This window comes from Anabas testudineus, chromosome 3 (genome assembly GCF_900324465.2).
Source record: "Anabas testudineus chromosome 3, fAnaTes1.2, whole genome shotgun sequence".
Lineage (NCBI taxonomy): Eukaryota > Metazoa > Chordata > Actinopteri > Anabantiformes > Anabantidae > Anabas > Anabas testudineus.
In genome coordinates, this window is record NC_046612.1 from 5,503,004 (window position 1) to 5,530,640 (window position 27,637).

Sequence of the window (27,637 nt, forward strand, 5' to 3'; positions counted from 1 at the left end):
CAAGAGAAAGACAACGTGAATGAGGACTTTTGTAAAAAAACAATCCTACGTTCCAGGTAAATAAAAGTTGCCAGCCTAAAAGAAAAGTTAACCCACACTTCATACTAAAAGTTTTGGTTGCTAAAGTTTAAGATGTGTGGGATTTCTCCACCCTTAATAGAGTGAAACTGGAAAAAGTATGTTTGCTGTGACATTTCTCTGTATGGATTCCACTAGCAGTGACTAACAAAGAACCTGGTCACATCAGCAACTCACCTGCTGCAGCAGGAAGGTGTGATGTAGTGTAGGTGGGAAGCTGGTGGGTGGAAGTGTAGCTCTGCCGCTGGAGGAGCTCTGCCTCGAGATGTGCTGCACCATAACTGGGACTGCATAAACACACACAAAAGCACATTTAACAATCATTTAACAAGGTAGTATCACGCTATAAACAGTAAATACACCAAACAGGTTCTGATCTTTTTATTCTTTTTACTTAGCTGTTTGCTCAGAGGGTCAACACCACATTTACAGAAAATACTGTTTCAAGCATGCTTTTAAAAACACTTAATCCAACTCAAATCCCCTGAGCCACATCAACCAAACCACCAGAATCATAATCAGTCCCAGAGCCAGACCTCGGCAGCCCACAGCCAATTTATCACTGTTCCCAACACTCAGGTTCTCCTCGAGGCCAACCAGATGATCCTGCTCCAGCAGCCCATTGTTCACCATGGTCAAAATCCTACAAAGTTGGTATCGGTGCAAGGTATCCAACCAACCCCGAGTCTGGGCCCTGTTCATGTCCAGTATCTTCACATGGATCAGGAACTACTGGGTCCCACGGAAACCCAGACTCAGCAGGGCACGGTAGTGTCTGAAGAGAACTCAGGATGCCCTGATTCCTCTAAACAGCATTACAGCCAGTCTGCAAATCAGCAGTCAAATGCTGCCAAGAACCACTTTGCTCTCAACTCCATTTGCTTCCCTGAGTCTATGCTACTTGCAGATGACAGAAATATTTTGTCAAACGTTGACGATATTCTCGCTGCCACAGTGGCAGCCTGTGGCGTCACACCACAAGACTTTGTCAAAGCTACATCCTCTGCTGAGGCTGAAATGGCAGTGATGGCAAGCCCCATTGATTCTAAAAGTCACTTCCACAATGTGGATATGAGGCACATGTCACCTAGTTTCTCCTCAACACAACAGCAAATCATTACCAACACTAACTCCCACACCATGGCTGTGACGCTGAATGGAGTTCAGATGGCCGCAGACTGTCAGGGTCAGGCTCTTCACCACAGCAACAGTTCTGAACTTGACACAAATGGAGATGGATTGAGCTCTGAGAATGACCATCACATGGCTGGACAAATGTATGACCCGTCAGGTCTTCAGAGCAGGGTCAAAGGGAATGCTGCGTGTATTAAAACAGAGGATGGCGTTGTGGAGTGCCAAGGCAGTGAAGACTTCCCCAAAAAGAAATCTCGCTCAAAGTCCTTGACCAAACCAGGTGGTCTGGAGGAGGACAGTGCACAGGCCAGAGCGGCCAAACGCAATGGGCAAGGAAAACGGCAAAACTCCAGGGGCAGTGACGTGAGCTCACCGTCTTCCTCAAACAGCGTGTATGATGGTTGTCCCCAGCAGGAGAGAATGTGGCAGAGAATCCGTGAAGTGGAAGAGAAACAGCCTGAGGTCAAAACTGGCTTCATTGGTTCCTTTCTAGACTTCATCAAGTCTGGTCCCAAACAGCAGTACTCTCCAAATCCTCCACGAACAGTTAGTCGGCCCAGAAAGCCTTGCACCTCATCCAAACCACAGACGTGTATTTTACCTACTTTGCCTTCTAAGCTGCAGACGCTGCCGAGCCCCTTGATTCCCCAGGAGAGTCAAGGAGCGAGTTCTCAGCAGAAACGTCTGGATGAAGATCTGCAAAAGAACTTGGAGACTCTGCCATCGTTCAGCTCGGATGAGGAGGAGAACACCGGGAAGAACCAGGCTCTGAGGAACAGCATCAGCTCAGTGCTGTCAGCTCTAGATGAGTCTTCAGATCGGAAAACAAGAACCGGTAAGAACACTCAATTCAAGCATGTCTGGAGGTGTCTATATGTGTCTGTATGTTTTTCTTTGTTTATGTATTTGTGATTCTTCTCCAGACAACCAAATTCCTGCTCTGATTATGAAGCCAGACCAAATTCCCACCATGCCACACATTGTCACCGAGACCTGTTTGCCACAGGGAATCGTTCCCAGTCAGACGACAAACACTGTTTCAGGAGGGACTGCATTTGCAGCCAAAGAGGAGTCCAAAGACACGTCGCCAGGCCAGCTGGCCGTGCAGCTGATGAGTGTGGCCATCGAGGGATTGACAGATGAGGAACTGTCGGACAGCGGAGGAGAGGGAATGTACCGGGAGAGAGATGAGTTTGTCGTCAGGAATGAGGACATTGAAAGTTTGAAGGTACAGTTGTGGAAAGTGTGGATGTAAAATTAATTATTATAAACACGGATTTCTGTGTTCACAGTACGTAGGGTCGTATAGATAAGAATACTTGTATTAAACCTTATTGTAACGCCTACTTTTATCAGATTTATAGTTGCATAATTTTCTAAGGATGCAACTTTCCTTACATACTGAAGCCTGTTGTTCACTGTGCCATGTGTTCAGGTGACAATGAGAACAGGGAGTGAGCCTCCAGCCATCTGGAAAGTACAGAAGGCTCTGCTGCAGAAATTTGTTCCTGAACTGAGAGATGGAAAGAGAGTCTTTTCAGCCACGAACAGTGTGAGTAATAGCCCACGTGCTGATGCTCATACACTCAAGTATTTGATCATTCAAATAACTGTGTTCATTGTACAACAAGTAAGGTTTTACTTTGTGTGCGTGCAGTATCTTGGATACTTTGGCGATGCCAAGACCATGTACCGGAGGGTGTATGTGAAGTTCTTGGACACAGTCAACAAAAGGGAGTATGTACGAGTTTGTAGTCGGAAGCCACGCTGCAAGCCTATGAACTCAATAAGGTATGTCTCATGTGCTGTCTGATGTAGGTCCATTTGTTTGTAACGTGTTCTTCATCTATGTAACTTCCTTGGTTTTGCTTCCCAGGGGTGTTCAGGTTAAAACTTTGTTGGGTCTGACCGCCACCCCTTCCTCAGTCTCCCAGAGCCAAAAGCCTCGACCTAAACAACTTAAACAAAGGGCAGAACCTCCACCTAAGAAGAGGAGGAAATGGAAAGAGGCGTTTTCACCCACTGCCTCAGGATCATCTGCAGAAGAAGGTGGTGAAGAGGATGGTGAAAAAACCTTTTAACTTTTCTCAATGAATCTAGTTTGGAGATACATTAAGCTGTTGTGATAGTGATCTAAACGTCTTCCCACTCTCTCTTTCTCTTCCTCGTGATCTCTTCTGAATGTTGCGCACAGAGTTAAACCCTCCAGTGCCGTCTGCTTCACGGATCCTTAACACACGAACCATGAAGGAGACATTTAAGAGCTTCGTGGAACTGCTCATCAGCATTGCCTTAGATGAAGATGTGATGACAGCACTCGAGAGGGCAAATGGTGAGTGGACTTTCTTTTTGGAGATTGGGTTTTCAGCTTGAGAGGCCAGAACTGAAGAGAAACTATAAAGACAAGGCTTTGATGTGACTTTAACCGTGTCTGACTTCATATACTTCAGACGAGTTGCTGCTGCCACACATGAAGAGAGTGGATGGGATGATCACTGACAACAGGAAACGCCTGCTTCACAAATTGCATATAGGTCAGGTCCTGAAGGTAAGTGTGTCTTTGTAACTGGATATTAATGGGTGAGTTGTCTGTAATCCACACTCTTAAATGTATGTAAATCACACAACAGCAAAATATGAATGAATCGCTCCATATGATTTCCTTAACTATATCTATTGTCACATAATGGGAAGGAAAGAAGTTTGGGACTTGACAGAACTTGGGTAACGCTCCTGTTTTCTATCTTCAGACAGCTCTAGACAGCTTCCCAGAGATCTCAGTCGTAACTGAACTGAAGAAGGACGGGGAAACCCCAGCCTTCAAGGTTCGCCTCAGTGGGAAGGCCTACAACAAGAAGACCATGAAGCCCTATAAGATGCCTAACAAAGTGCCACAGGTGAGCAACTCTGAATCTGTCCAGTAGAGGGTGCAGTGTCACCAGTTGTGCTTCTATAGTGTTTCATACTGAAGCTACTGTAGCCTTTTGAATTTATTCTGTCCCTTATTACTCTAATATTTTAATGAAATAGAAATGTTGGATGTGAAAACCCAAATGTTATTCAAGACTTTTTTTTTTCTTTTAATTTTTTTAGGAGTACACAGTGGACCAGCAGAAAACTCAGTGGTTCTCCCTGTACCACTCCTTACAACACTACAAGTACCACACGTACCTCATGTGTAAGGATGAGGTGAGGCTTTCTCTTACACACATGTAGACTCTTCAGTAATGTTATTGGGGCTTTTACACCTCTGTTATGTTGGACTTGTTTATTTAATAGTGATAAATGCTCTGTTTGTGGTTCCTCACTCCAGATTGCATCTCTGCGGGTGCAGGCAGGAGAACTGGGGCAGGAGGAGACTGTACAGAAGTGTCTGCAGAATGGAGCTTGGGTAGAGGGGCTCTTTGATCGCTTTGGAGATCTAATGAATCAAGTGCAGCAGGCCTGCCGATGATCCAGCCGTGACAGCGTTGTTTCAAAGAGTCTGATGTTTAAAATTCAGAGCTGCCTCCAGCTGAAAATGGCAACAGAGAAGGATGAAGCGAGTCTCTCCTCCCAGCCACACAGATGTTTGAATCGGCTCGCTCGTCAGCTGACTCGCCTGATGGACGTTCAGGGGCAACAGGTGAACAGTGGGACAACAATCAAGTTTATATTCTACATCACTGAGTGCCCACAGAAAGCAGTGACCTGGTCAAAGGTGGAGAAGGACTTTGTTTTGGGAGCATTTTGGGAGACTTCCACATAGTGATTCTCTGAGTGTTTGTAGTTTTTTGTAGTTACAAGCCCCCTTTTTATGGGCCCTTTCTTAGATTTGTATTGTTTTTTTAATCAGTTTTTAGTTAAATGCCAGATCATAACCAGTGAGTATGCACTCGATAGAAAGCAATCAGCATAGGAAGTAGAGCACAGCACATAAAAATGCAGAAATCCGATTGCCTACAGCTATAACAAGCCTTCATCAATCATTTGATAAGTGGGCTCACATATACAGTTGATTTATTGTAAAAGAAAACTATATATTATATATAACCATAGTTATATACTGTTTGTAAAACATCCATTTTGTAATGGAGCACCAACTTATATATAATGTACATTTTGTATAAAGGATTAGGGACATGGGGACTGCAGCAGTTGTTTGGTAAAACATAAACTGTATCTACGTTGTGGTGTAACTTGTGCTTCGAACACCCCTCTGCTTTTTAAGATGCATAATCTGTGCAGTTGCAGTACTGCTTTTTATGAATTTAGTCAAATCAGCTATTGCCTTGACTTATCTGAGAGTAAAATGAAATAAATAAAAGTTCTTTATACTCCTTTACAGACACAGCCCACATTTTTATTACAGATATCTATTTTTCACAGAAGTTCATGCTGTTATATTCTCTCGTTCATTACAGTTTCTGAAACACTCTAAGTCAGTCACCGATTTGATGCTATATATAAAAAAAAAATCTTGTTCTTGAACCATGCAGCTTGTAAATAAAGTGCTGCATGTATCACATACTTGTTTTTGTGTTGTGTTTTGTGTTGTCTGAGGTTCTTAATGTCTTCAAATTCACCAGTCTTTGAAATCTGACAGGAGCAAAAATGTAATTGTACCATAGTGACCAGAAATATTTAACTAGACTTCCAAGAACATGCGTATAAAAATTTGAGCCGCCGCCTTTATTTTGGAAATGAGTTGCTAGAGCCTGAAATAAAAACACTTCTTGAACAGGTGATTCTGAGTACAATCTTATGCAAGCTCTTCAGAAGAGCTGCTTTTACTGGGAGACGATGTCGAATTTTAGAAGCTGCAGGACACGACTGCATAGCGAGGTTGTTGGGTACACAAGATTCGCTCCAGTGCACATGATTTCATGGAAATGAATAGGCTACGCTGACAGCACATTAGAAAGGGGGAGCGTGTGAGAGTGTGCTTATTAGCACCACTAGATATTTGTTCTTGGACGCTGTAAGCCTGACAGCGACTCCTTGAACAATAGAAACTCCAGTTAGATTCTTAGTTAGGTTCTTTTTTGTCAGCATTAAACTGATTTTATTGACAGAGCAAGGAGGGAAACTCGTCCTGATGCTCGTCCACCATGCTCTCATGATTAAACTATTCCCTGTGAATGGGTGGCTGACTTTGTGTCATCTGAAAGGGTCTTGGAGCTGTTGAATAAAATATGATTGTCCAGTCCAGCCACAATGCAAAATTACTGGCAACCCCCCCAAAAAACAAAAGTGTCTCTGTGCTGCAGTGATAGTTCTGTGAGGAAAGCCACTGTCCTCTGTCCTTTGGAGTTGGAGAGGAACGGGGGTGGAGGACAGCCCATCAGGCAGGCGTCTAGGATTCCAGTCAGGGCACAACTGATAGAGACACACACTGAACGTCTCCAGATGAAAAGCGTATGAATTTTAATGCAATGCATTGTTCTATATGTGGGAGACGGACTGAAGGGACCCTTGAGGCAGCGTGAGAATGTGAAAAGGGCGCTGTAGCTGCACGGCTGTGAAGACACAGAAAAACACCGATGGCGTATTGGTTTTGGAAAATGTGTGATGATGTCGTCTGTAGTTTTAGGTTGTGACACTTGTTGAAGTGGTAAAATTCTCCAGTATTTCACAAATTAGCAAAGATTAGACTGGTAAAATAATCAAACCATTGTGAGTGAGTACAGATGGTTCCGCCTTAGCAGTAAACCTAGCTCCATCTCAGCCAGCTACAACAACATGCTGCTCACATACTCCTGTCTGAAAATGTAATGCAATATATTTCATTTTCTAGAGAATAGAGCACAGAGAGTACTTTAAGTACATTCTGCTAATGTGTTTTTTGCCAAGGTGTGATTTTAAATGCAGGACCTTTACTATACATTGAATTTTAAACTTGTCATTTCTTTGGGAGTAAAGGATCTGAGAACTCCTTCCACCACTAATATTTGGGCAATTACCAAAGATCTCAGCCATTTATTTGTAAAAGTGTCTGCAAAGTGGTAAAAAAAAAGTCTCAGTTGTTTTATTAATGATGAATTCCTTCTAACATTCGTCATAACTGTGAACAAACTACTTCTCAACTATCGCTGCATGACTGATAAGAATGAAGCAGGAAAGAAAAGGGAAATATGCAGAGCTCTCTGGCTACGTGAGAGTAAATGTTGCTTTGACCTTGTGGATTAGGATTTCTGATTTCATTGGAGTGCTCTCTCTCTCGTCTCTGGTTCTTCTCCTCGTTGTCGGTGTTGGTTTTAAACTAGTTCTTTATCACAGTGCTGAACTGGCTTTGTGGCAAGTTTACAAAACACGAGCACGTCTGAGTGAAATGCAATTATTTAAAGAGTTGTTAAACCAGTTCTGCCCTCAGCCGAGGTTTCCTTTCATTTAAAGGCAAAGTGCGGACAGCTGGATAAATATTAAAGATACTAATAATTTAATCTACAACAGCAACATGTGTTCAGCTCTTGTGGCTTTCTAAGGCAAATAGCTACCGACTGATTCTTAATTTTGTAAAATCTTTTATTACACAGGGTGTGTAATAATCGTGTTTCATTTAATCACTCACGTCTCTGTTTTCTTTCCTACATTATTTTTTGTTGAGGGCTCTCCAGACTCAAACCATGGATTTTGTAGTTCTGGATCAGCATCTGAACTCCTCCTCATCACTGCTGTGCCTTTTGAAATAACATATAAATCAACAATTTAGCATCATGCTTCCATGAGGTTGGTGGAGTCAAGAGAAACAGAGGGTGAAGACTGAAGGCTGATGTATCCTCACTACATTTCCCATAATTCAACATAATTCTTTGCTTTTAAAATTGAAAATAACAGGTACAGGACTAGTGATGAGCACAGATTCCTCTTTACCTGTTGCACTATAATGTATAATAGTTCTAACTATATAACTATGTAAAGTGTCTGAAGAGAGCAGTGATCAAACCAGTCTGGCCCAGCTGCATTCTTCACCCCTGCGCCACACGAAAATGACCTAAGAGATTCCTGTAAGTTCTCCACTTACAGTATCATTGGATTTGTTGATGTGTTAATTTGGTAACGAGGACAACATGCATGATCAAACACGGTGGAAACGCACAGGACCACTTTTAACAATTGTCCACAGTCACATGTACAAATACAAATATCTGTATCTGACATTTTTATCAGCTCAGATTTACCAGTGTGCGCTTTAAGGGTGTGACTGTCTAAGTGAAAGGTTGTGTGATTGTTAACATTCCTATTTCTGTTTTTTTTTTTTTACTAGACCCTTAGAATAAAATGACTTCTAGGGGATTTCTGTGCCTGTGGTTATTCTGCAGAATCTACCTGTCAGGATTCATTTTTAATGTGGTTCCTTCTTAAAACACCTCAGTTTCAGTTCGGGGACGTGTATCCAAGCGTAAATCAGGTGGGTCTGTGCGTCCTTTGTTGAAGTGGGGGAAACAGTGAGAGCCTCATTATCACTTTAATGCCCGGACAGGGCGGTGATTGGGGCAAGAAAAAGGTTTTTGCAGTGGGAGGGGACGGTTTCGAGGGTTGACTTTAGTTAGTTGCGTGCGTCACGTTGCCAATTGAAGACCAAGGACATGGAGTGAATGGCTGTCTTCACAGTCACTGGAGGAAGTTTTCATGCACCGAACACCAGGTAAAACCGATTTAATCACCTTTAGCTGATTCAGTACAGACCAGGTGTTCAGTTTGTTTTGTTGTAGGTACGAGATCATTTTGTTGTGAGGACTGTGGCTGATTTAAATGTGAAACCTGTCGTCCTCTGATCACCACACTTCCCTGTGTCGCCTGAAACCATTAGTTTCTGCGCTGAGATTTATTAATGCGCCCTACTTCCTTCTTTATTAAGACTAATTGTGCTGATATTTCTAATAGAAATAGTTTTCCTACTAGTCTGTGGACGTTGTTTGTCATCGAAATTCACTGTTTCTATCATTACAATGACATACAAACACATGCCAGTGTGTTTGTGCCCATTTTGTAATTTAAGTCTCTTTCTAAATATATTCTGAATTTTAACAGTATATGAAAAATAAAAGGCGCCGTTTCAGGGGTTTATTATGTGTAAATAATTGTTTGATTTTTTTTAATAATTTGATGCTCTGTAGATCAGTTATAAACTATTAAAATTGGGTTTTTTTTAACATCAGCCTGCAGGACAGTGTTTGTTCAGAACAGGCTCCACATGTGTCCATACAGGCCACCGTGCCTCACATGAACATTGAAATTCATGCAGACCACCTCTCTCAGCGTCTTCATACTTTGTCCTAAGGCTTGATCAGTTCTGTTAATCTCACCAGTCTCAGCATGTTGGAGGGATGGAGGTATGTGCCACACGCTGCTGCTGTTGGTCTGTGTGCCTGAAATCATGAGCTGCGCGCTTATTTCGGGTTTCAGGTGGAAACGATGCTTTAATTTAAAGCAAACCATCCCAACCTCACAGATCAGGTTGAGAGGGTTGTGTCAACCACCTTGATCGCACAGGGAACGTCTCATGTGGTGGCTGCGTTGGTCCCTCTGCGATTATTTATCTCCATGAGTGTGTGTAAACACACGCTGCAGTGTTGCCCTTGGCTGAAACGCACCGTCACGCAGTCTTTCTGCCGCTGGGCTTTTCCAGAAAGGGCCAAAGTCACACGGAAGGAGAGTGGTCAACCTGGCTCAAATCCCAGCCTGGTGCCAGAATCAAGAGGTGACAGAGCACCTCAGGGTTCCTAGGACTGTTTTGACCCCCATCTGACCCCCACTTGTGTCCCCTTTTCAACAAGCATTAAGGGATATTGATAAGATCCGGATTTGCTGTGTGACTGGTAATCCCAAGACCCCTGATGGGATTCTCCAGATGGTCCTGCCCTAACTCTTAAATCAAGGATTTTGATCTGGTCAGGGAGTTTTTTCTGCTCATGGTCACAGTGTTAAATATTTCTGTGATATTCTGCATTTAAAGAAAACTTTCTAATTTCTTAAAGCAATGAAAGGATCCACTTGTGATTAATATGTATAAAAAGAAACTGCTGCAGCCTCAGTTGTTCTTCCCTGATATGTAAATCTCCAGTTCAGAGCAGTTTAATTTTCCCTGGAGGGAGACGCGGATTGATGTGAATGTATCTCAGTCTTCAGCAGATCACAGATATATCTACAACGCTCCTCTCAATGAGCTGTTGTATTTTTTTTTAAACGAGTGGGCGAACATCTGCTGCTGCTGTTTGGTCCTGAGTGTTTTTCTTTTCACGTTCTGCAGATGTCGGTATTTTTAATGTTGTTCTATCACAACATGGAGCCCGGTTGGTGCTGTCGGTGCCTGATTTATAGCCTCTTCCTTCAGTGAATCTCTCAGATCCTCACATAACGTTTACCTAACAGATCTTAAATGCTGCTGTTGTGAGATGAAAGCCACAGGAACATGTCACCAAGGCTCTGCTGTGTTTTTTTTTTAGTCTGGGCTGTGGCGAATGACACAAGTCGTTTTCTGTCAACAAAGACCTTTTAAACACAGCACAGGGCATAGGGGGTAGAGTATGATGAGAAACTGCACGCTGCTCTGTTGACCACGCCCGCGTTTGATTTAATCAAACATCTACTGATCTGTGCGCTTGTATTAGCAGCAGTGCAGCCATGCAGATGTAAATACAGCGAGAATATTTCAGGATATCTCACGTGGGAGAAGCTCACAATCTGATCATTGTCTCTGTTTCCTTGTGCATGTGTGATGAAGTGTTGGGTTTCTGTTGTAGTGAGAAAAGCAGGAACAAATGATGCTTTTGTTTTTCTTTAATGTCTTTATCCAGTGCTGGCTGACTGCAGTATTTGATTTAATTATCTGTTAGGTGAAATAAAACAAGGCTTCTGCACACATGTAGACAAATAGGAGAATGTCTGTGACTTTTAAATGCTTTAAAAGTCACAGTTTCCCTCTGAGATGTTCAACAGTTTGTCTTGATAAATTATTTAAACAGTTCATTCCAGCTTTCCATCCAGTGACTCTGACTCTCTCTCCTCCTCCATCAGAACAAGGCATGGCCGGGAAGCCTTTCCGGGCCACTTATATCTGGAGCAGCATCGTCTCCAATCTCCACACTCATGTGGAGGTTAAGCGCCGGCGCCACAACCTTAAGTCCTACCATGACTGCTTCCTGGGCTCGGAGGCGGTGGACGTAGTGTTGGCACACATCACCCTGAACCGGTTCTTTGGCGACCAGGCAGTGCCCCGCTACAAGGCCGTCCGTCTTTGTCAGGCCCTGATGGACTCAAGGGTGTTTGAACCTGTGGGCATTAAAGTATTTGGGAAGGAAAAGAAGCGAGCCAGATTCGAGGACAGCAGCTGCAGCTTATACAGGTTCCTGAGCTCAGCGACCAGCCCCTCGTCATCACTGGCCAACACCAACTCTCACTCCACCAGTACCATTGAGAGCGGCTATGACTCACCGAGCATAAACAGAAATAAGAACGGCCACAGTGTGTCGTGTGGAAGGTACACACTCACATTATGACATCTTCAAATTTCATTTTTGATTTGCTTCCTCCTGAGAGTCAGAGCTTGTCCAGTTACACTGAGAAAACTAATGAGACATGACATGAGATTCCTGATGTTTCATCGCGGAGTTGTGTCTTCATGTCCAGTAGACGCAGTGTGTGCCAATGACTTTTAAGCTCAGCACCTCAAAATGAAAAAGTAATATTAAGAGAACATGAAGTGAAACCAAAGAGAAGAGCTCCAAACATGTACATGATGAGAGTTTAAAGAAGGGACCATCTGATTTCATCAGCAGCTGAGGAGAGTTAACTTGACTCTGTAACAAGGGTAGAAAATCCAATTACCAGCACCTAAGCTCAAAGATTCATATGGCAAATGCCATTTGTTTGCAAAACTGAAGGGTTAAACTTCTGTATAACATGTTAATGAGCTTTAGGGGTGGTGGTGGTGGTGCAGATTTACAGAAACAGTTTCCACTGTCTGTGCTAAGCTAGACCACCTCATTGCTGGCTGCTATTAACTGTTCAGACTTGACAATGTTGTTAAACTCTCAGCAAGAAAGCAAATTAGTGTATTACTCAAAATGTCAGACAGGTTATTTCTTCTTTACGTGGAAGCTGCAGTATTAAGTTGCAGGGAGGCTGCTGAGCATGTAGCAAAGACAGGCGGGATGCTTTACCCATTAGGTGCTCACACGTGGCCTCAGCGCTTTGTGTCTGCTCCCTTTTGATCTGGTGTTGTTGTTGTGAGATTGACAGCTCCAGAGGGGACCAGAGCACAGGCCTGAGGTCCCTAATGAAAGATAAAGGATTCAGAGAACTATGTGCCCAAACAGTTTAAAGGAGGCTTTTGTTATTTGCAGCATGGGCCAAATCAAGTCTCCAGGGCAACGAGACAATTAGAAACAAAAAGTTCTATTCAATGTTCATTAGAAATTGTTTATTTGTTGGAAAACGAGTGTTTATTTTATCATTTCGATATGAAATGACTGTAATCAGAACAGCTGCAAACTGTGACTGAATCACAGCTACTAGACAACATCTGCAGATTTTGGTGCCACATTTGTTCCCAAAATAAATCTGTTTTTTTCTTCAATCATTTCCACTGATTGCTGTCATTATGTGACTCTTCAGACAAGAGGCGCTGAGCTACACCACCCACTCCCCTGTAAAAAACGACAAATCAGTGGAGGACGTGCTGGGAAACCTCAACCTGAGCTCGACCATCACCACCCAGATGATCAATCTCGGCCTCTCACAAGAGCGTGAGTTGAATTCAGTCTAATGAGACACAGAGAAAAGATTGAAAACAGACAGCGACCGCTTGGTCACACTGTACAGTATGTGTGTTTTTCTGTATGCATGACCCTTATTTGCCTCTTTGCGCTCACAGTTGTGGATGAGGTGTGGCACCAGCAGGCAGTGTTTAGGCTGCTGCAGCTGATAGAGCTCCCCCTACTTGAGAACTTGTTAGAGGGCAAGGACACGTCCCAGCCTTCCCTGCGTGGCATGGACAGTGATCCGGACTTGTTGTATTCATCAAGTTATCTAGACCGAGAGGTCCTCAAGGCCTTCAGTGAAGCACAGTAAGCCGCCTAATCCTTTTTCTTACTGTATTATATAATATTTGAAATAATGTTTAGGTGTCTAGGTTAAACCCAAGCTTACTCACTGCTGTTATATGTTACATATACATACAAACAATATTTTCTTCCCTCTCTCTCAGGGCTGATGACTGGTTGTCAGCGGCGGTGGACTGTCTAGAGTTTCTGCCTGATGAACTAGTGGTGGAGGTCAGTCGAGGTTTGGCCAGTTGTGAAGACGACCTGCTCCAGTGTAAGAGGCTACTATACGAAGTTATGGCTCAGCATTACAGACACACACAGCCGCAACCGCTGCTCAGCAACCACGTCTTCGACATCCACACGGGCATCTCAGAGCTGCTGGGTAAGAAGAAGAGCCATCAGAGCTCTTTGGTGCCCTTTTGTTCTCAGAAGAGTTAAAGGGGCTTTTGTGGTCATGTTTTCGCATATGTTTCTGCCCATGGCATTTTAATCACAAGAAATACTTTAGTCAAGCTCTGCATTTTCATCCTTGTGCTTTCTGTGGTCTGTTGTCAGTGAATGGAAAGCAAGAACAAGCTCTGGAGGCTCTGCAGCTGAGCCTGAAGCTGCAGGACTCTCGCAGCAGGGAGGAGCTACGCAGGCTGCTGAAGTTCATGGCCACTGCAGCCAAACCCCAAGAGGTCAAACTACACAAAGAGGTGAGCACTGGTGAGCATCTTGTGCGCACGTGTTCATGCGTATGTTTGATCTTTGCTAACCCGATATATTTCGGTGTCAGATTGAGAACAGAATGGCTTTAAAAAGGTCCTTCTCGAGTGCCATCGTGTACAGCAGGAGACTCTCAAAAGGGAAGGTGGACCTGATGGTTCTGTTCATGATGGATAACCACTGTGATCTGTTCAAGGTGAGTGATGCTACTGTGTCATAATATTCCAATGTGTGTATGTGTTGCTCTGGTGTTGTAGGAGATATTTAAAACTTGTATTTTATATTATTATATTATAATATCTTTATATATTTTGATCTTTTTTACCAGATTCCTTTCACATTGCATAAGATGGTCAGTGACAGAATAATGAATATTGTGAAGGGGAAGGATCCAGACGTGATAACAGGTTTGCATATTTTTCTTTTATCTATTAATTTTATGCATTCAGTCGTCGTTTGTCTCAATCTCCCTCGATACATGAAGACCAACCTTTCTTACGGTTGTTTTTCCTTCTTCTCCATCTCTCTATATTTTAGGATCAACATATTGCACCAGAGTGAGCGCTCAGGCCTACACGGAAAATGCACAAAAAACCACTAGAGAGGAACTTTGGTCCTTACTGCGGACAGTGCATGAGAATCCGAAACTCTCCACCAAAGAAAAGAGACGGCTGCTGGGACAGTTTTATAAAGGACACCCGGAAATATTTGTTCAATACTTTGGCAACAGATTGAGCAGTGTCAATATGTTGCTACAGTAATATTTACGAGTTAAATATTCATGTAGATGCGAGAAGTGGCGTAAATGATGATGTGTAGTACAGTGAACGGATTTGCTTGTATGTAAATAGACTACTGAACGAGAATGTGAATTTTTATTGTAGTGAATAAGGAACTGTAATATTTAAGGACATGATTACTTGTCTTAAATTACCTTGACATTTCTTTTAGTGCAGGACACTAACTTTAAATGTCCTTGTTATGAGACTGTTACTGAATGACAAAAAGGACCAAGTGTTCTTTTACGTTTTCACTACTGCGGTTCATCTTGATGGATGCGTTTGTAAAGAAAACTGTGTCTGCTTATGTGGTTCCTCATATGGGATGCACAGAAGAGCTGCAGTATGCCGGAGGAAACCTATAACGGAAATTTGAACTTGGAAATTTGAAAGTCTGATCTGGTGCTGTATTAAACAGTCAGAGGCATTCACAGGAATCAGCCCTCTGGGTTTTTGTTTGTTGCTTCAACTCAACAAAACAGATGTTTGCAACTTTTGTTTGCCCGTAGCCACGTTCTAGTGGCATTTTCGAGGATGTGTTTCAAATCAGGTTTATGTACTCCTTCTAATCATTGAGGAAATGGCTGAAGTTGAAACCGCACACATGTTGTCTGTATTTTGCCAGCTCTTAATAAAATTCAAATGAATTTCTCCTTTGTGCATACGTTGCTATTTTTCATGGTAGACAGATTGTGTAACTCTGATTACATCTTGTAATGTATCTATAGAACACATATTACTACATTTTGTGTCCATGTTAATACATTTGCACACATATTATGAAATTTTGCAGAGCTTTATGTCAACTCCACCTTGACCAGTAGCTCTCCTTCCACCTCCCTGTGTTACTGTGGAGCGTCCGTGGCTGTTTTATGCTGTTCAGGTCAACAAATCAACTTATGACGTTGTTGTCCACAGTGTCCTTACTACTCACCAAGCAGTTCCCGTCTTGATAGATTTACAGTTACACATTTAGGGAAACTAATTACTCTTTATTTATTATTCGCCGTCTATAAAGTACAAACAGTGACCTGTGAATAGACTCAGAGCTGAGATAGGCCGCCACATATGCAGAACAAAGACCGTGCTCTGCAAACAAATAATGATGTAATGTGTATTATGTGAAAACGAGCAGCTGGTTGGTATTAAAAAACACTCATTGAGGACGTTTGATGTTTTATAATAAAGTAGAGTTTGTTGAAGCCAAAGGACATCCTGGATATGACTGTTAATGTTGTTTAGATTATTATTTTTTTTACAACTATGTGTAGTTTTAGTCGTTTTTTTTTTATTTTTTTTATTTACAAAACCCAACTAACAGTTATGTAGCTGCATAAATCCAATTCCTCCAAATCTTTCTCTTGTCCATAAAATAAATCAGATCACTTTAAACTGGACAGTTGAGTCTTTCATTTTGACCAAGTGTCATATGATGCCTCCTAGTGGTGATGATGCTGTTCTGACAGAGACGTCTTAAAACTGTCCAGACAGTTACAGAGAAAAACTGCAATTAAGAATAAAGCATTAAGTGAAACAGAAAACTCAAATCTGGTTGAATTATTTTTCCACTTTTATTGAAATGAACTGTGTTTCTTCCAGTCATCTAAAAAAACAAACAAACAAAAAAAAGCTTAAGTCCACTTTGCCATCGCTGGAACGTCACAAGGCCAAAACTGAGCTATGCGCCAAATAAATGCTTGAATTAAAAATTTTGTACAGTATAATGGTCAGTCTTTAAAAATAAAAACTGTTAACAAAACAGAAGCCACAAGAACACTCAGGTGCACATACTGTATGTATGTCTGCAGGTGTGTGTGTGTGTGTGTGTGTGTGTGTGTGTGCGCTTGTCTTCTGTACAGAGATGTACAATGGATGTACAGTATAATCTGTGAGACGCACTGAGAAATATGGACATGTACATTTACCAAAAAATGAACACCTGTTAAGATTACATTCTTGTAAGGTTCAGTTTGATTATCGAATCCTCTTCTGTTGGCGCGCACGGTAGATGTCATGTATGGGCGGAGCCACAGCTCCTTTGTCATCCTCTTCGTCAGAGTCCGCATTTGGCCTCTTGAGTGACTTGGCGATTGAATGGTTCTCCATGGGTCCATTGCCCTCCCCTCCTGCATCAGGCTGCCTGCCAGTGATCAGCTCCACAGCGGCATCAACGGCTAAGGAGAAAGAAAACATCACTCATGTTTTTAAAAAAGGGGCAGAGCAACACATTAACACGATGTAACAGTTAATCTAAGTCTTAATATTTTAGCCAAACACATTGCTCATGTTGCTGAAAACAGAACTCTTGTATGACAAAAGCAACCTACTCTCAGGAAGTGTGCATCTCCTGAATGTTTCCATGAGCTCATCTACTTGAACAAACGGACCCTGCAGCGAGAAACAATCAGACTGTTTAATCTTTACAGAAAAAAAAGCTCCTTCCATCTTGTATTTATTACCAGTAAATATGAGCTTGATTATGTTAAGTTGCTGCTGCTACTCACAGTGAAGCATGTAGGTGGAGGGAGCAGCTTCATTAAGACAACAGCAGCTGGGGGAACTGGGAAAACTCCACCAGGGACAGGGTGTAAACCTGGAGCTGAGAGGAGAAACACAAGAAGATGCATAAAGTTAACGTAGGGAAAACAAGAAAACATTACTAGATGTGGGGAAAGACCCCGAGCGCTTCAGGTACATACGGGCAAGGTGACGTGGCTGAAAGGGGATCATCTGATTAGTGTCAGGTTTGGGATACTCAGGTTTACGGTCGGCTTCATCCTTCAGTGCAGGCACAGAGGGTGCAACCACAGTCTCTGGGAGCAGTGCTGCCAGTTTGGCACGAGACACATCCTGCAAACACATGAGAATCAGTTTAAATATTAGTTCATGTTAACAGTAAAGTTTGACTTGTCTAACTGCTTTGGTCATAAGACATCCCATGTTGTGTCAAAAGCAAAAAGCAAAATAAACACCTTGTATCCAAGGGCCTTGAGTTCACTGGTAGAGCAGGGATACAGGTCCATGAACTTGTACCTATCTACCAGCAAAGCTGTTTCTTTGCCCTCGTACTCGTCTTTGAAGGCAGTGAAACGCCTGCGCTCTACTTTCAGTATACTGGCCAAGTCTCCTATGTTGCTCTCAAAGGCCAGGAACCGAGCCCAGATCTCACTGAGGAATGAAAGAAGAATCAAAGTTAACAAACATCATCAGAGATCTCGGTTCATTATGACAAAGACAAACATGCAGCGCTCCTCATTACCCTGACTTCTCTGGTGACAAGCTTCCTGAGGTGAGGACACGTTCAAACAGGACCCTGGTGTTGTTATCCTCTGGAGAGGGAGGAAGGCAGAAAGACAAAGATTTGTCATCTGCCATCACGGTAATAATCTAAAGATGTTTCATTTCTAAGAGCAAATAGATCATTTTACTATTCTACTACACATCACCTACCATTAAGGTGTGAGAGGTAATCAATGTAGGCCAGTATATACTCTGGAATGTCGCCATATTTCTTCAAACCAAGTTCAAAAATCTTGAAGGCCACTGATTTATCCTGTGTGGAAAGATGAGGACATTTGTTAGACTTGCTGTAGTCACACTGTGTTTATCCTAAACCTAAACACATGATCGTGTGCACTTACCTTGCTGCAGTAATACTCCATTAGTGCTGCAGTTACGTACACATGGTGACGTGTGCGTGGATCCTCTCTGGCCTTTTTGAAAATGGTGCGACCTGATTTGATGCCCTCTGCCCTCCTGGCAAACTTCATGTACTGGATGTAGACCAGCGTGGGGTCAATGTCTTCAATGGCCAACAGTTTGTTGTAGATGCTGTGCACTTTCTCATACTTCATACGACTCTATGAGGACAGTAAAAGAAATATGCTTATATATAAACACGGTCTCTGTTACGGTTTTTGGTGAATAAGCGACTGGATACTCACTTCTTCATAGTCAGCAAATGCAAAGTACAGAAGCATGTTCTTTTTCAGAAGGGTCCCAATGGCACGTTCATAGATATTAGCTGCCTCGTCGCTAAAAAGCTTGGAATTATTCATATCCTGAGAAAAAAACAAAATGATTGTTCCTAACGGGGTTCTGAGGTGAAGTTAGGGCTGATGTCAAGTCACTGATCACATGCATTTATAAGGTATCATCTCTTACCCCTTTCTCTGCCAGTAGTTTGCTAGACTGCTCCAGATACTGTGCTGCTTCATACCATATGTCAGGATGGTGGCCCAGCACCAGCAGGCACTGCTCATAGGCAAACATCACTGCAACACAGAAGACAGCAGCAACTCACATTATATTCTGAATCAAGAGAAAAGGCTCAACCTACGCCCTCTAGTGGCATCAATTGAGGGATGAAATCTCATTCATGACCACAAATAATCACCTCTTTTTGTGATGAGGGTCTGGTCTTCTGTGCGTAACGGGTTGCTCTTTTCCCACTGGATGTACTTCTTCCACATTTCTACTTGCTGGGCTTCCTGAGGAGAATTCTGGGGCGGTACTGAGGGTGCATTCCTGTCCAACCCCTTCATCACAGTCTCATACTCCTGAATTCAGGAATCACAGCAGTGCATTCGTTTACAAGGACGGCCTGATTCAAAAAAACCTTTGTGTGTTTTCGCGACACTTTGTTCAGCATCTCACCTTTGCCACTCTCCTGGCGTTCATGTAGTCTCTGCTTCGATCCTCAATCATCTTTTTGGCTAAGTGCACGTTGATTCCCTGTTCATGAATGAGAGCAGTCAGTCTAGGACTCCATCGCTCTCAAATTTACAAAGGTTAAAATCCATATGTGCAAATGTCTGTAGCTAAAGAGAAAGGAGCTGTTTCTCTGTCACTGACTTAGCTCTAAGAAGCTCTTCAGAATAAATTTTAACCACTGTTGTCTGTGTCAAAGGTAAGGTAAGGTAAAACTTTATTGATGTCCAAGGGGGAAATTCAGGTGTTATAAGTACAGTGACTGAAAACCTCGCTGTCGAGAACTCAAATGTCTTTTAATGATTTAATACTGAAGATTGAGACCTATATTGATGTCAGTGTGTGATCAACTATCAGTGCATGTCCAGGTAAAGTTCTCAGGAACAAACAGCCTGGAGGCCTGGGTGGATCTCTCACCTCTTCATATTTGCTATAATCTCTCCAGAGTTGCTCGATGTTGATCATGGGGTTCACACAGCCTCTCTGGTACACCCTCCGAACGGCAGTGATTCGTTGGTTCTCTGCATATGAGCCCACAGCTTCACTAAGAAAACCCGAAACAAAAATGTCAACTTTCCAGAGTTGGCAAACAACGTTTCTGAAGTGTTAGAACATCACAAGAAAAACACTTACACCCCTTTGAGGAAGTTGATGTAGTCTACCCAAATCTGTAAGAGGAACACATTGCTGTTAGGTGACAGCAGAAAACAGAACTGCATACACTGAACAAAGGAAGTGTTCAGATACGTGTACCTGATAAGACATTATTTCCATGCCAATCTTATCCAGGGCAAAGTCGTATGCCTGGGCCATCTTCTCTCTAAAGGTAAAAAATTTAATATATTTTCATATATATATATATATGTAAATTGTATGACAGTTAACAAACCCTGTTACAGTGCATAGTGGCTTACTTGTAGCTGGGCAGCTTCCCTTTGGTTTCTCTCACATATGAGAGGTAACATTTCCACAGGTCGATGTGCAACACTTTCATTAGGCATCTCTGAAACAACTACAGGGGTAAAATGTGAAAATACATAAGTATGAAGAATATAGTCACCAACACAGCCTTTAAATATCTACTATATATTGTTTTTATAACTAAAATGCTGATTATTAAGTGTTTTTTTTTATGTGCCAGATTTAAATGAGATTCTGGGTTTTGCTCATCAGTCAGTGCACTTCAGTTATTCTGCTACAGGCCTCACACAGGCCTCAGGTGTGACCTACATTCACTGAGCTCCTTTAAATACAACGGTACAATAAGGCTGTTTAAGGGATTGATGTGTCAAACTGGCAAAAAAACAAACAAACAAACAAAACGGACATTTTAACTTTTCAACTAATTTATTCCCAGTGGAAACATGTAACACCACATCAGCGTTTACAGTTGCATTAGCCCAATAAATTAAAACCACTGTTATATATAAAAAGAAGCTACAAATTACACTTACACAATAATTATTATAATTATAAAATTATAATAATATATAAATTATAATCAACTCACACCTAAAAGGCCCTCTCATCATTTTCATCCAAATGTGCACTCATTTCTTAGTTTGTCAGCATGTATTCAAATGACTGGGCCTAGATAACATGCCTTGCCTTGACAACTGTGACTTTAACACATTATTATAGTGTATACCAGGAGTTTCCAAACCTGATCCTTAAGGCCCACTTTCCGGCCCACTGATGATTACCTGGATCAATCCAAAGCTGGAGGATACCGGTGGAAGACTAAGTGAATCGGTATCTTCCAGCTTCTGACTGACTGAACATATCTAAGAAAAACACTGGTGTATTCACATAGGCTAGTAGTTTTTACAAAAATAATTCTAATACTAAACTAGACTGGCTTACAGAGTTCAAAATAGTGCATTTGTCAGGTTTCACAAGTGTGATGGACACTTACCTTTTCTACCTTGTCATAGTTTTTAGCCTTGATCTGCAAATAAGAGTGTAAATGCAATGTTAATACAAAGGGCTCCTTACTTTTAAAAGGTGTAGAGGAAACATGCATACATGCAAATGTGACCACGCAGACACACACCTCAGAGATCAACAAAGTGAAATTCACACAAGAATGACAAATTACTTTTAGAAAGGGGGTTTATTTTTGTTATTTAGTTTGCGCCACATAACTGAGAAACACAGCAGCGATTACAGATTTTAAACATTAACGTCACCAAACGTACTGTAAAAGTGCATTATTTGTCGTTTATAAAAGAAAATCCTGTTTCACATTAGCAATGCGAGTTCTCATAGTAAACAGTGTTGCAGCCATGATTTTCATACTGCCTACTGTCAATGAGTACAGTCTCACAGCACCCTCCAGTTCATACAGGAGGCCAATGTGCTTACACTGATCCTATTTCTCTGTTTTAAGGTAACGTTCTCTACAACATAAAAAAAGGGCATTAAACTAACCCAGTACTAATCACTAGTAACTGTTTATGTGGAAATATCCCCTGTGGCACTGAGAAGGTACAGTGCACTGGTTTGACAGTAAAGAATTACAGGGAAACTGTTAAATTATTAACAACATACTGGCAACATGTCTCTGCTGGGAGATTTCCAGGATTCTGTTGATAATTTTCACACATACTGCTGACTCAGTTCTACCTGCTGTAACATCAAAACCTATATTTAGGGTTATCCTGGGGCCCGTTGTTTCAGACACATACTGGGACTACAACACCGCAGCTTTTATTTCCTCTCTCACACTTTGTCCCCCTCTTTGTATCCTGTCACCTCTAAACTGTCCAACTATTGATTAAATCACTCAACAGCAAAAGGAAAATGCTAATAATCCCAGATTAAGTGTTTTAGTAAAATATGCGAATGAAGTTTTCAAAGCAATCTTTTGTCTAACACTAAAAAACAAACATTGTACACTATAGCATTACAAAAGTATATTTCTAAGAATCAATTGTTAAAACAGAATCCCTGTAAAAAAAAAAATGCAGTTCTTCTAAATGCCTGTTTCAGCTTCAAGTGCCTTAGTGGCACCTTCTCTGCAGAGGTGAATGCCAGGTACTGTTAATGCACCTTTGTTTAAAAAAAAAAAAAAAAAAAATTAAACCAAGCCCACAAGGAATCCCTGATAATTAGAGGCAAGTGAACAGATTATATATGCTAATGACAAATTGGTATTTTGAGGAATAAAAGTATGCTTCTAAATATTATATAACACCTTTAAAGATAATAAGGCATATGTCATTTGAGTTATTAAAAAACTAATTCTGAAAGCATTTCTCAATCACCAAATACAACGTTATTAGGTATCTAAAATATAACACATTTGGTCAAGTAACTTGACTCTGTGATAGAATAGCAAAGTTTTCCAGAATCAGTCAAATCTGAGCCTTTAATATATCAAGTGCAAATCACATTATCAATGGCTAAATGAAATGGATCAGCTGTATCATGGGAACATGTTAGACTGTGATACTGATGATAAACGTGACTTGAGTCAAGTGAGATGGTTAAAAAATCTTAAAAAAAGCTCCTACAAGAGAGGATTATTAAAAATGATAAAACATCTCCAACATATCTTTACCATTCGTTAAACAGACTGTGGAGTTAATTTTATAATGAAACCGACAAGTAAAGATCCATACTTAAGTATAAGATTAATAAAAATATATACACATGCCACATAATGTTATGAGCTTTACTGATTCTGTTTTACTATAGTGTAGTTTAAATATGTGCAACAATCCAGCTGTGACTACACAGAGACTTCCCTGCATATTGTTACTGCAGTAGGAATTATAATGCAAATATGAGAAAAAAGTCACATTTCCTTTCCAGTTGGGGATAAAAAAAAAAAAAAAAAAGACCAAGCTGGGTTATGCAAGCTTCCAGTGCTCAGTGGTTTTCTCTCTTAAGGAAATCGGTGCATTCTGTGACAGAACATGCTGCCCATGCTTTAAGCCCTAAAAAGTGGAAAAGATGGAAAAATGAAATACTGACTGCAGAGGTTGGCATCGATATGCTCGTCACACTGTGCATGTAATGTCTTTACCCCATGTTTTTAACATCATGCATATGGGGCCGAAACAACTCGACAAAAAAAAAAAAAAAAAAAAAATCAAAAATATAAAAATCGTCCAGCTTTGTGTCCATCAACAAGAGCTGGCAACCTTCACTTAAAGACACACACACACTCATTCTTCACAGGTGTTTTGGTGAACAGTGTGTGAAAAACACTTCGCTGACTGGACTCTCAGTTTTAAAAAAAGGAACAAGATATAAGCTACCGAGCTGCCTAGTGTGCAGCTTTTGCAACAAATGACTTTGTGAAGTCTCAACATGAACTGTTACACACTAAGACAAGCACACATTAGGTTCTTCAGTGAATTTTCTTTGCATTTTGTCACCAAAACAAAATGCTAAACATGCTATTTAAGGCTCTGAGGGTTTTCACCTCATCTACCATGTAGCTCTAAAAAAGGGGGGAAAGATTGAAGCTCGTCAGCATACTTACCAGGTGATGCCGTGTTTTGACACTGAATTACAACTATGAATCAAATATTTAGCAAACTAAAATGTCCCTTGAACACATGCCTTTGATTAAATTACTACTAATTTCACTGCCTGTTCTTAAACCTTCAGCAAGAATGTAAGAAAAAAAAAGGTTACTGGGGTTTAATGGAGAGAATTATGCTGAAAAGTGACTAACAGGGTAAAAAAAAGTTGAAAATAACTATAAAATAATCCAAATACTTAAGTTGAATGTATTCCAGCTTGCCTAGAATGTAGAGGTTAACGGGTCACCCCAACAGCTGTCTGCTAACATCTGACTACTTCAAATCTGCAGGCCAGTTTAACTTTCACTCTGATGGTGATGAGTAATGTGGCTTTCCAGTCTGGTATTTATAATCCATTCATGTTTTGGATTCCATTCTGATTCTAACATGTTGCTTTTCATGTACGTGGACTCTACACACGATAATCTTATTTTCACCGATCAAACTAACACTGAAACTGGTTTCATCAACCACAATATTGAGCCCATGTCAGCTATAAGACAAACAATTCAGTGTAGTTCAGCTGTTTCAATCTACTTTATTTGAATTTCCTTTCTCTGATCCGTTACACAGATCCACTGATTACCCATCATTAAGTGCTGCACTACACTGCTCGTTTATGTTGCTTTGTTCGAGTGGGCAACGCATCTGTAGCAGTAGTGGAGTTGACACTGAAGCTTTACTGGCACAGGTACAGTTAGTGCCATCTGTAGGCCTAATTATTAAGGACTGTTCTGGAGAAGCCTAGTCCATCTGGAAAAGGCACTGATGTGTTCTTTTTCTGTTTCACAGTGTGTCCATTTCATTAAATATCTTCTTGTGTACTTAAAATCCTAGTGGACTGTGGCAGAAGGTATGGGAAACAGGTGTGGGCAGGGGTCACTTCATCCAGGGCAGAAACCCCACAACAACAAACCACAACAACCTCTGTATAGAGCATCATTCAATTCACACCATAGAGGACACCTGACTTTTAACTAGAAGCTAAATTCTTATATTTGCACTAACACTGTGCAACTTTTGCAAGCAATATGTTGAATGCCAACTGCAGAGATGGAGGGCATCACAAAATGCACTTTGCCGGGTCAGCAAAAATGATGTGCAAGGGAAGATGAACCATCCTGTTATGAAATGACTGCCCAAAAGCAAAGCCCGTTTGTGGGCTCAGAACAAACTGATCACCGGTTTTATATTCAAAGGGGGTGGGGGGATGTCAAAGGGAAAAAAAGGGCCACACAATAAAATATTTTGTATAAAATAACCCGAAAGAAATGACACAGGAGGCAATAAATTGACACAACAAGTGAATAAAAGGCTAATGCACTCCAATACCATTAAAATAGTTTTAATACTGTTGCAGACCAAACATGCAACAAATGCATTGTACCCCATTTAAATACGGCGCAGAGAAAATGTTTTTTTTTTTTAAATCCTGGGAACAAAAGACTCATAAGAAATGGTTAGAGCTAATTTCCTTATGTTTGTGTTTAAAGGCACAATTCTTGATTTGTCTAGCTAGAGCCTGACTGAGTGTTTGTGCATCTGTGTTCACTCACAGGCCCTTGTTTAGGATATTTTCAGCCCGTTACAAGCTTTCAACATCTTTATTACTCTCGACCAGTCATAGCAAGCTTGTAATGAAATCTACACACAGTTTGGAGATTGTGGCAACAAAAGAAAACACAAGAACAAGAATTGTGACTTTAAAAATCACTGAGGAGACATTTTTGTGTGAAAATCACATTGTTGATCATGTTAAAAAAAATTCCCAACCATGCACACTTAATAAAAGAAAAAGTATTAACCTCAGCTTCAATGAATAGTTTCCAGAATCTGCCAGAACTTGGGAACTGCGTGACAAGTCGCTCATATGTCTTCCTTGCTTTATCTATGGGTTGGTTCTAAGGAAGGAGAATGCATTTACATTCCATACTGCTTAACATATGCACCAATCATGTGGGGGAAAGAAATTAGTGTTTCGTTTTTTTTTTTTTTTTTTTTAAACAATCTATAAAACCTGCCCCTGTACCCACCACCCTTATTCCCAGTTTACTAAACCCCAGGAATGCAACTCTGTGTCACTAAACCTGTGCTTCTCGAATCAGAATGCTCCATGCGTCAAGGTCATATGGGTTTTCTTCCAACTTCTTTTCTGCCTTCTTCACCTTCTCTGGGATATATTCTGCTGCTGCCTGCAAGATATCACAAAACCACAGGACAAAACTGTTAGGCAGCTGAAATGAAGGCTGCTGTACACTGTGATGGTTGTGTTGTGGTGCGGCGACGCCTCTAGAGGCCCACATATCTGAAAACACATGCATATTATATAATGAGTTACATTAAATATTAACGGAGCTCTCAAAACACAGTGGCGTTGTTTAGGTCCATGATAAGCACATGCGCCACCGGACGTGTCGCTGTTTAATAGCAAACGCAAACTACATGCACAGAGTAACGTTTCAGCTTTTCTACACTAGCTAGCTAGGTCATTAAAGCTGGCAGCAAACCATCCAGCCAGACGAAAACTAGACAAGCTAAAGCTGACTAAACTGGCTGCAACTGCTAGTTAATATGCAGGTGGTGTTAGCCTTAAGTCGGCTAAAGCTAAACGCAACGCTGGACAATTAGCTAGCCAATATGGCGTAGCGTGAGAGCAGAGTAAACTTTAAAACACACCCACAAGAAATCTACTGCATGCGCAATTAAGTAATAGTAATTAACACTTAGTATAGAAACAAAGAACACAACGTATATACTGCAGATGATTGCATTTCTTAAATTTATCCAAGAATAACGCGCTAAATGATGCTAGCGTTTCAACAGGGTTAGCTTGTCCGTTAGCAGGACTGCATGTAGCTACCTGGTCGGTTGTTCCCTCGGTGGCCATTGTTGGAGGAGTAATCTGGGTTAGAAATGCTATATGAATTGGATTAACGCTAAAATAATGACGTGATGGCAAATTTTAAACGACTAAGTAATCGGCATAGCTTCAAAAAGGTCGATTACATCGCCCTCAAGCAACTAGTTGCTCGATGGCTGGCCGATTTCTCAAAATGGCGAGAAAACTGTGTTCCGCTCCGCCACTGGCAACAACAACAACACTTCCGGCTCCATCCTTCAAAATAAAACACCACTTTAAAATTGCACTGCGACCAGAAAGTATATATTTCAATATAATACACAGTCTCCTCACACTATTAATTAATTATTTAGTAACGTTTAAAACAACCAGGCCTACAATTTGTGGAGTGGTGATTTTTTAAACTAAAGTGTCCACTGTACTATTCCTTGCTGGTTGTTAATGATCACCACACACATGTTACCACACACGCTATGATTGTATACTATACTATAGGAGTCAGAAAGAAGTAAATATAGCTGGTACATATTTTAGACCCAGAGCTGGCAGCCTCACTTGTCATTTTCTTCAATTGTAAGATAGGTGATATGGGTGTACCTATTACATTACAGTAATCTGTGTAGAAAATATATTACTCCAAATAAAAATTGTTAGCAAATCATGCTCTCCTGCGTCTATATGTTTATAGATGTGAAGCACGTGCATTAGGTGATTCATATGGAAGTGCAAAACAAGTTTATCTCTTGTCCAGTAGGTGGCTTCTCGAGGTAGTCTTTACAGACAGATTCGAACCTGATTCTTATC

The 27,637-nt window shown here is 41.2% G+C and overlaps 3 protein-coding genes across 3 annotated transcripts; 2 read left to right on the plus strand and 1 right to left on the minus strand.

Annotated features, from left to right (window-relative positions):
• Window positions 1–543: 543 nt before the first annotated feature.
• qser1 (glutamine and serine rich 1) lies at window positions 544–5,721 on the plus strand (the record flags this gene model as incomplete). Its single annotated transcript, XM_026378760.1, has 10 exons — window positions 544–2,047; window positions 2,136–2,440; window positions 2,648–2,764; window positions 2,870–3,003; window positions 3,089–3,276; window positions 3,407–3,544; window positions 3,663–3,760; window positions 3,963–4,109; window positions 4,306–4,401; window positions 4,526–5,721. Coding segments are annotated over 10 exons (2,868 nt in total), but the record flags the coding sequence as incomplete, so codon positions are not given.
• Window positions 5,722–8,564: 2,843 nt separating this feature from the next.
• depdc7a (DEP domain containing 7, paralog a) lies at window positions 8,565–15,374 on the plus strand. The gene is made up of 9 exons (XM_026378108.1): window positions 8,565–8,839; window positions 11,212–11,674; window positions 12,811–12,941; window positions 13,070–13,262; window positions 13,403–13,623; window positions 13,797–13,939; window positions 14,020–14,145; window positions 14,278–14,356; window positions 14,487–15,374. Exons 1-9 carry the CDS (start codon window positions 8,824–8,826, stop codon window positions 14,708–14,710), a joined length of 1,596 nt encoding a protein of 531 aa, XP_026233893.1. The 5' UTR covers window positions 8,565–8,823; the 3' UTR covers window positions 14,711–15,374.
• Window positions 15,375–16,282: 908 nt separating this feature from the next.
• cstf3 (cleavage stimulation factor, 3' pre-RNA, subunit 3) lies at window positions 16,283–27,050 on the minus strand. Its single transcript, XM_026378107.1, has 20 exons — window positions 26,834–27,050; window positions 26,061–26,165; window positions 25,779–25,874; window positions 21,354–21,386; window positions 20,353–20,450; window positions 20,192–20,258; window positions 20,072–20,106; window positions 19,856–19,982; window positions 19,385–19,462; window positions 19,125–19,287; window positions 18,893–19,002; window positions 18,673–18,789; window positions 18,370–18,588; window positions 18,179–18,281; window positions 17,988–18,057; window positions 17,701–17,896; window positions 17,428–17,578; window positions 17,233–17,327; window positions 17,056–17,116; window positions 16,283–16,902 (listed from the first exon to the last, which is right to left on the minus strand). Exons 1-20 carry the CDS (start codon window positions 26,858–26,860, stop codon window positions 16,703–16,705), a joined length of 2,151 nt encoding a protein of 716 aa, XP_026233892.1. The 5' UTR covers window positions 26,861–27,050; the 3' UTR covers window positions 16,283–16,702.
• Between the last annotated feature and the right edge of the window lie 587 nt (window positions 27,051–27,637).

Coding starts and splice junctions, on each gene's coding strand:
- cstf3 (XM_026378107.1), bottom strand. CDS start 26,860: ATGGCCACCGAGGGAACAACCGACCAG. Junction 19,288..19,384: donor ACGCCAGGAGAGTGGCAAAG/GTGAGATGCTGA, acceptor TCCTGAATTCAG/GAGTATGAGACTGTGATGAA. Junction 18,058..18,178: donor TTACCTCTCACACCTTAATG/GTAGGTGATGTG, acceptor CTCCCTCTCCAG/AGGATAACAACACCAGGGTC.
- depdc7a (XM_026378108.1), top strand. Junction 13,624..13,796: donor GGGCATCTCAGAGCTGCTGG/GTAAGAAGAAGA, acceptor GTCTGTTGTCAG/TGAATGGAAAGCAAGAACAA. Junction 13,940..14,019: donor AGGTCAAACTACACAAAGAG/GTGAGCACTGGT, acceptor TTTCGGTGTCAG/ATTGAGAACAGAATGGCTTT.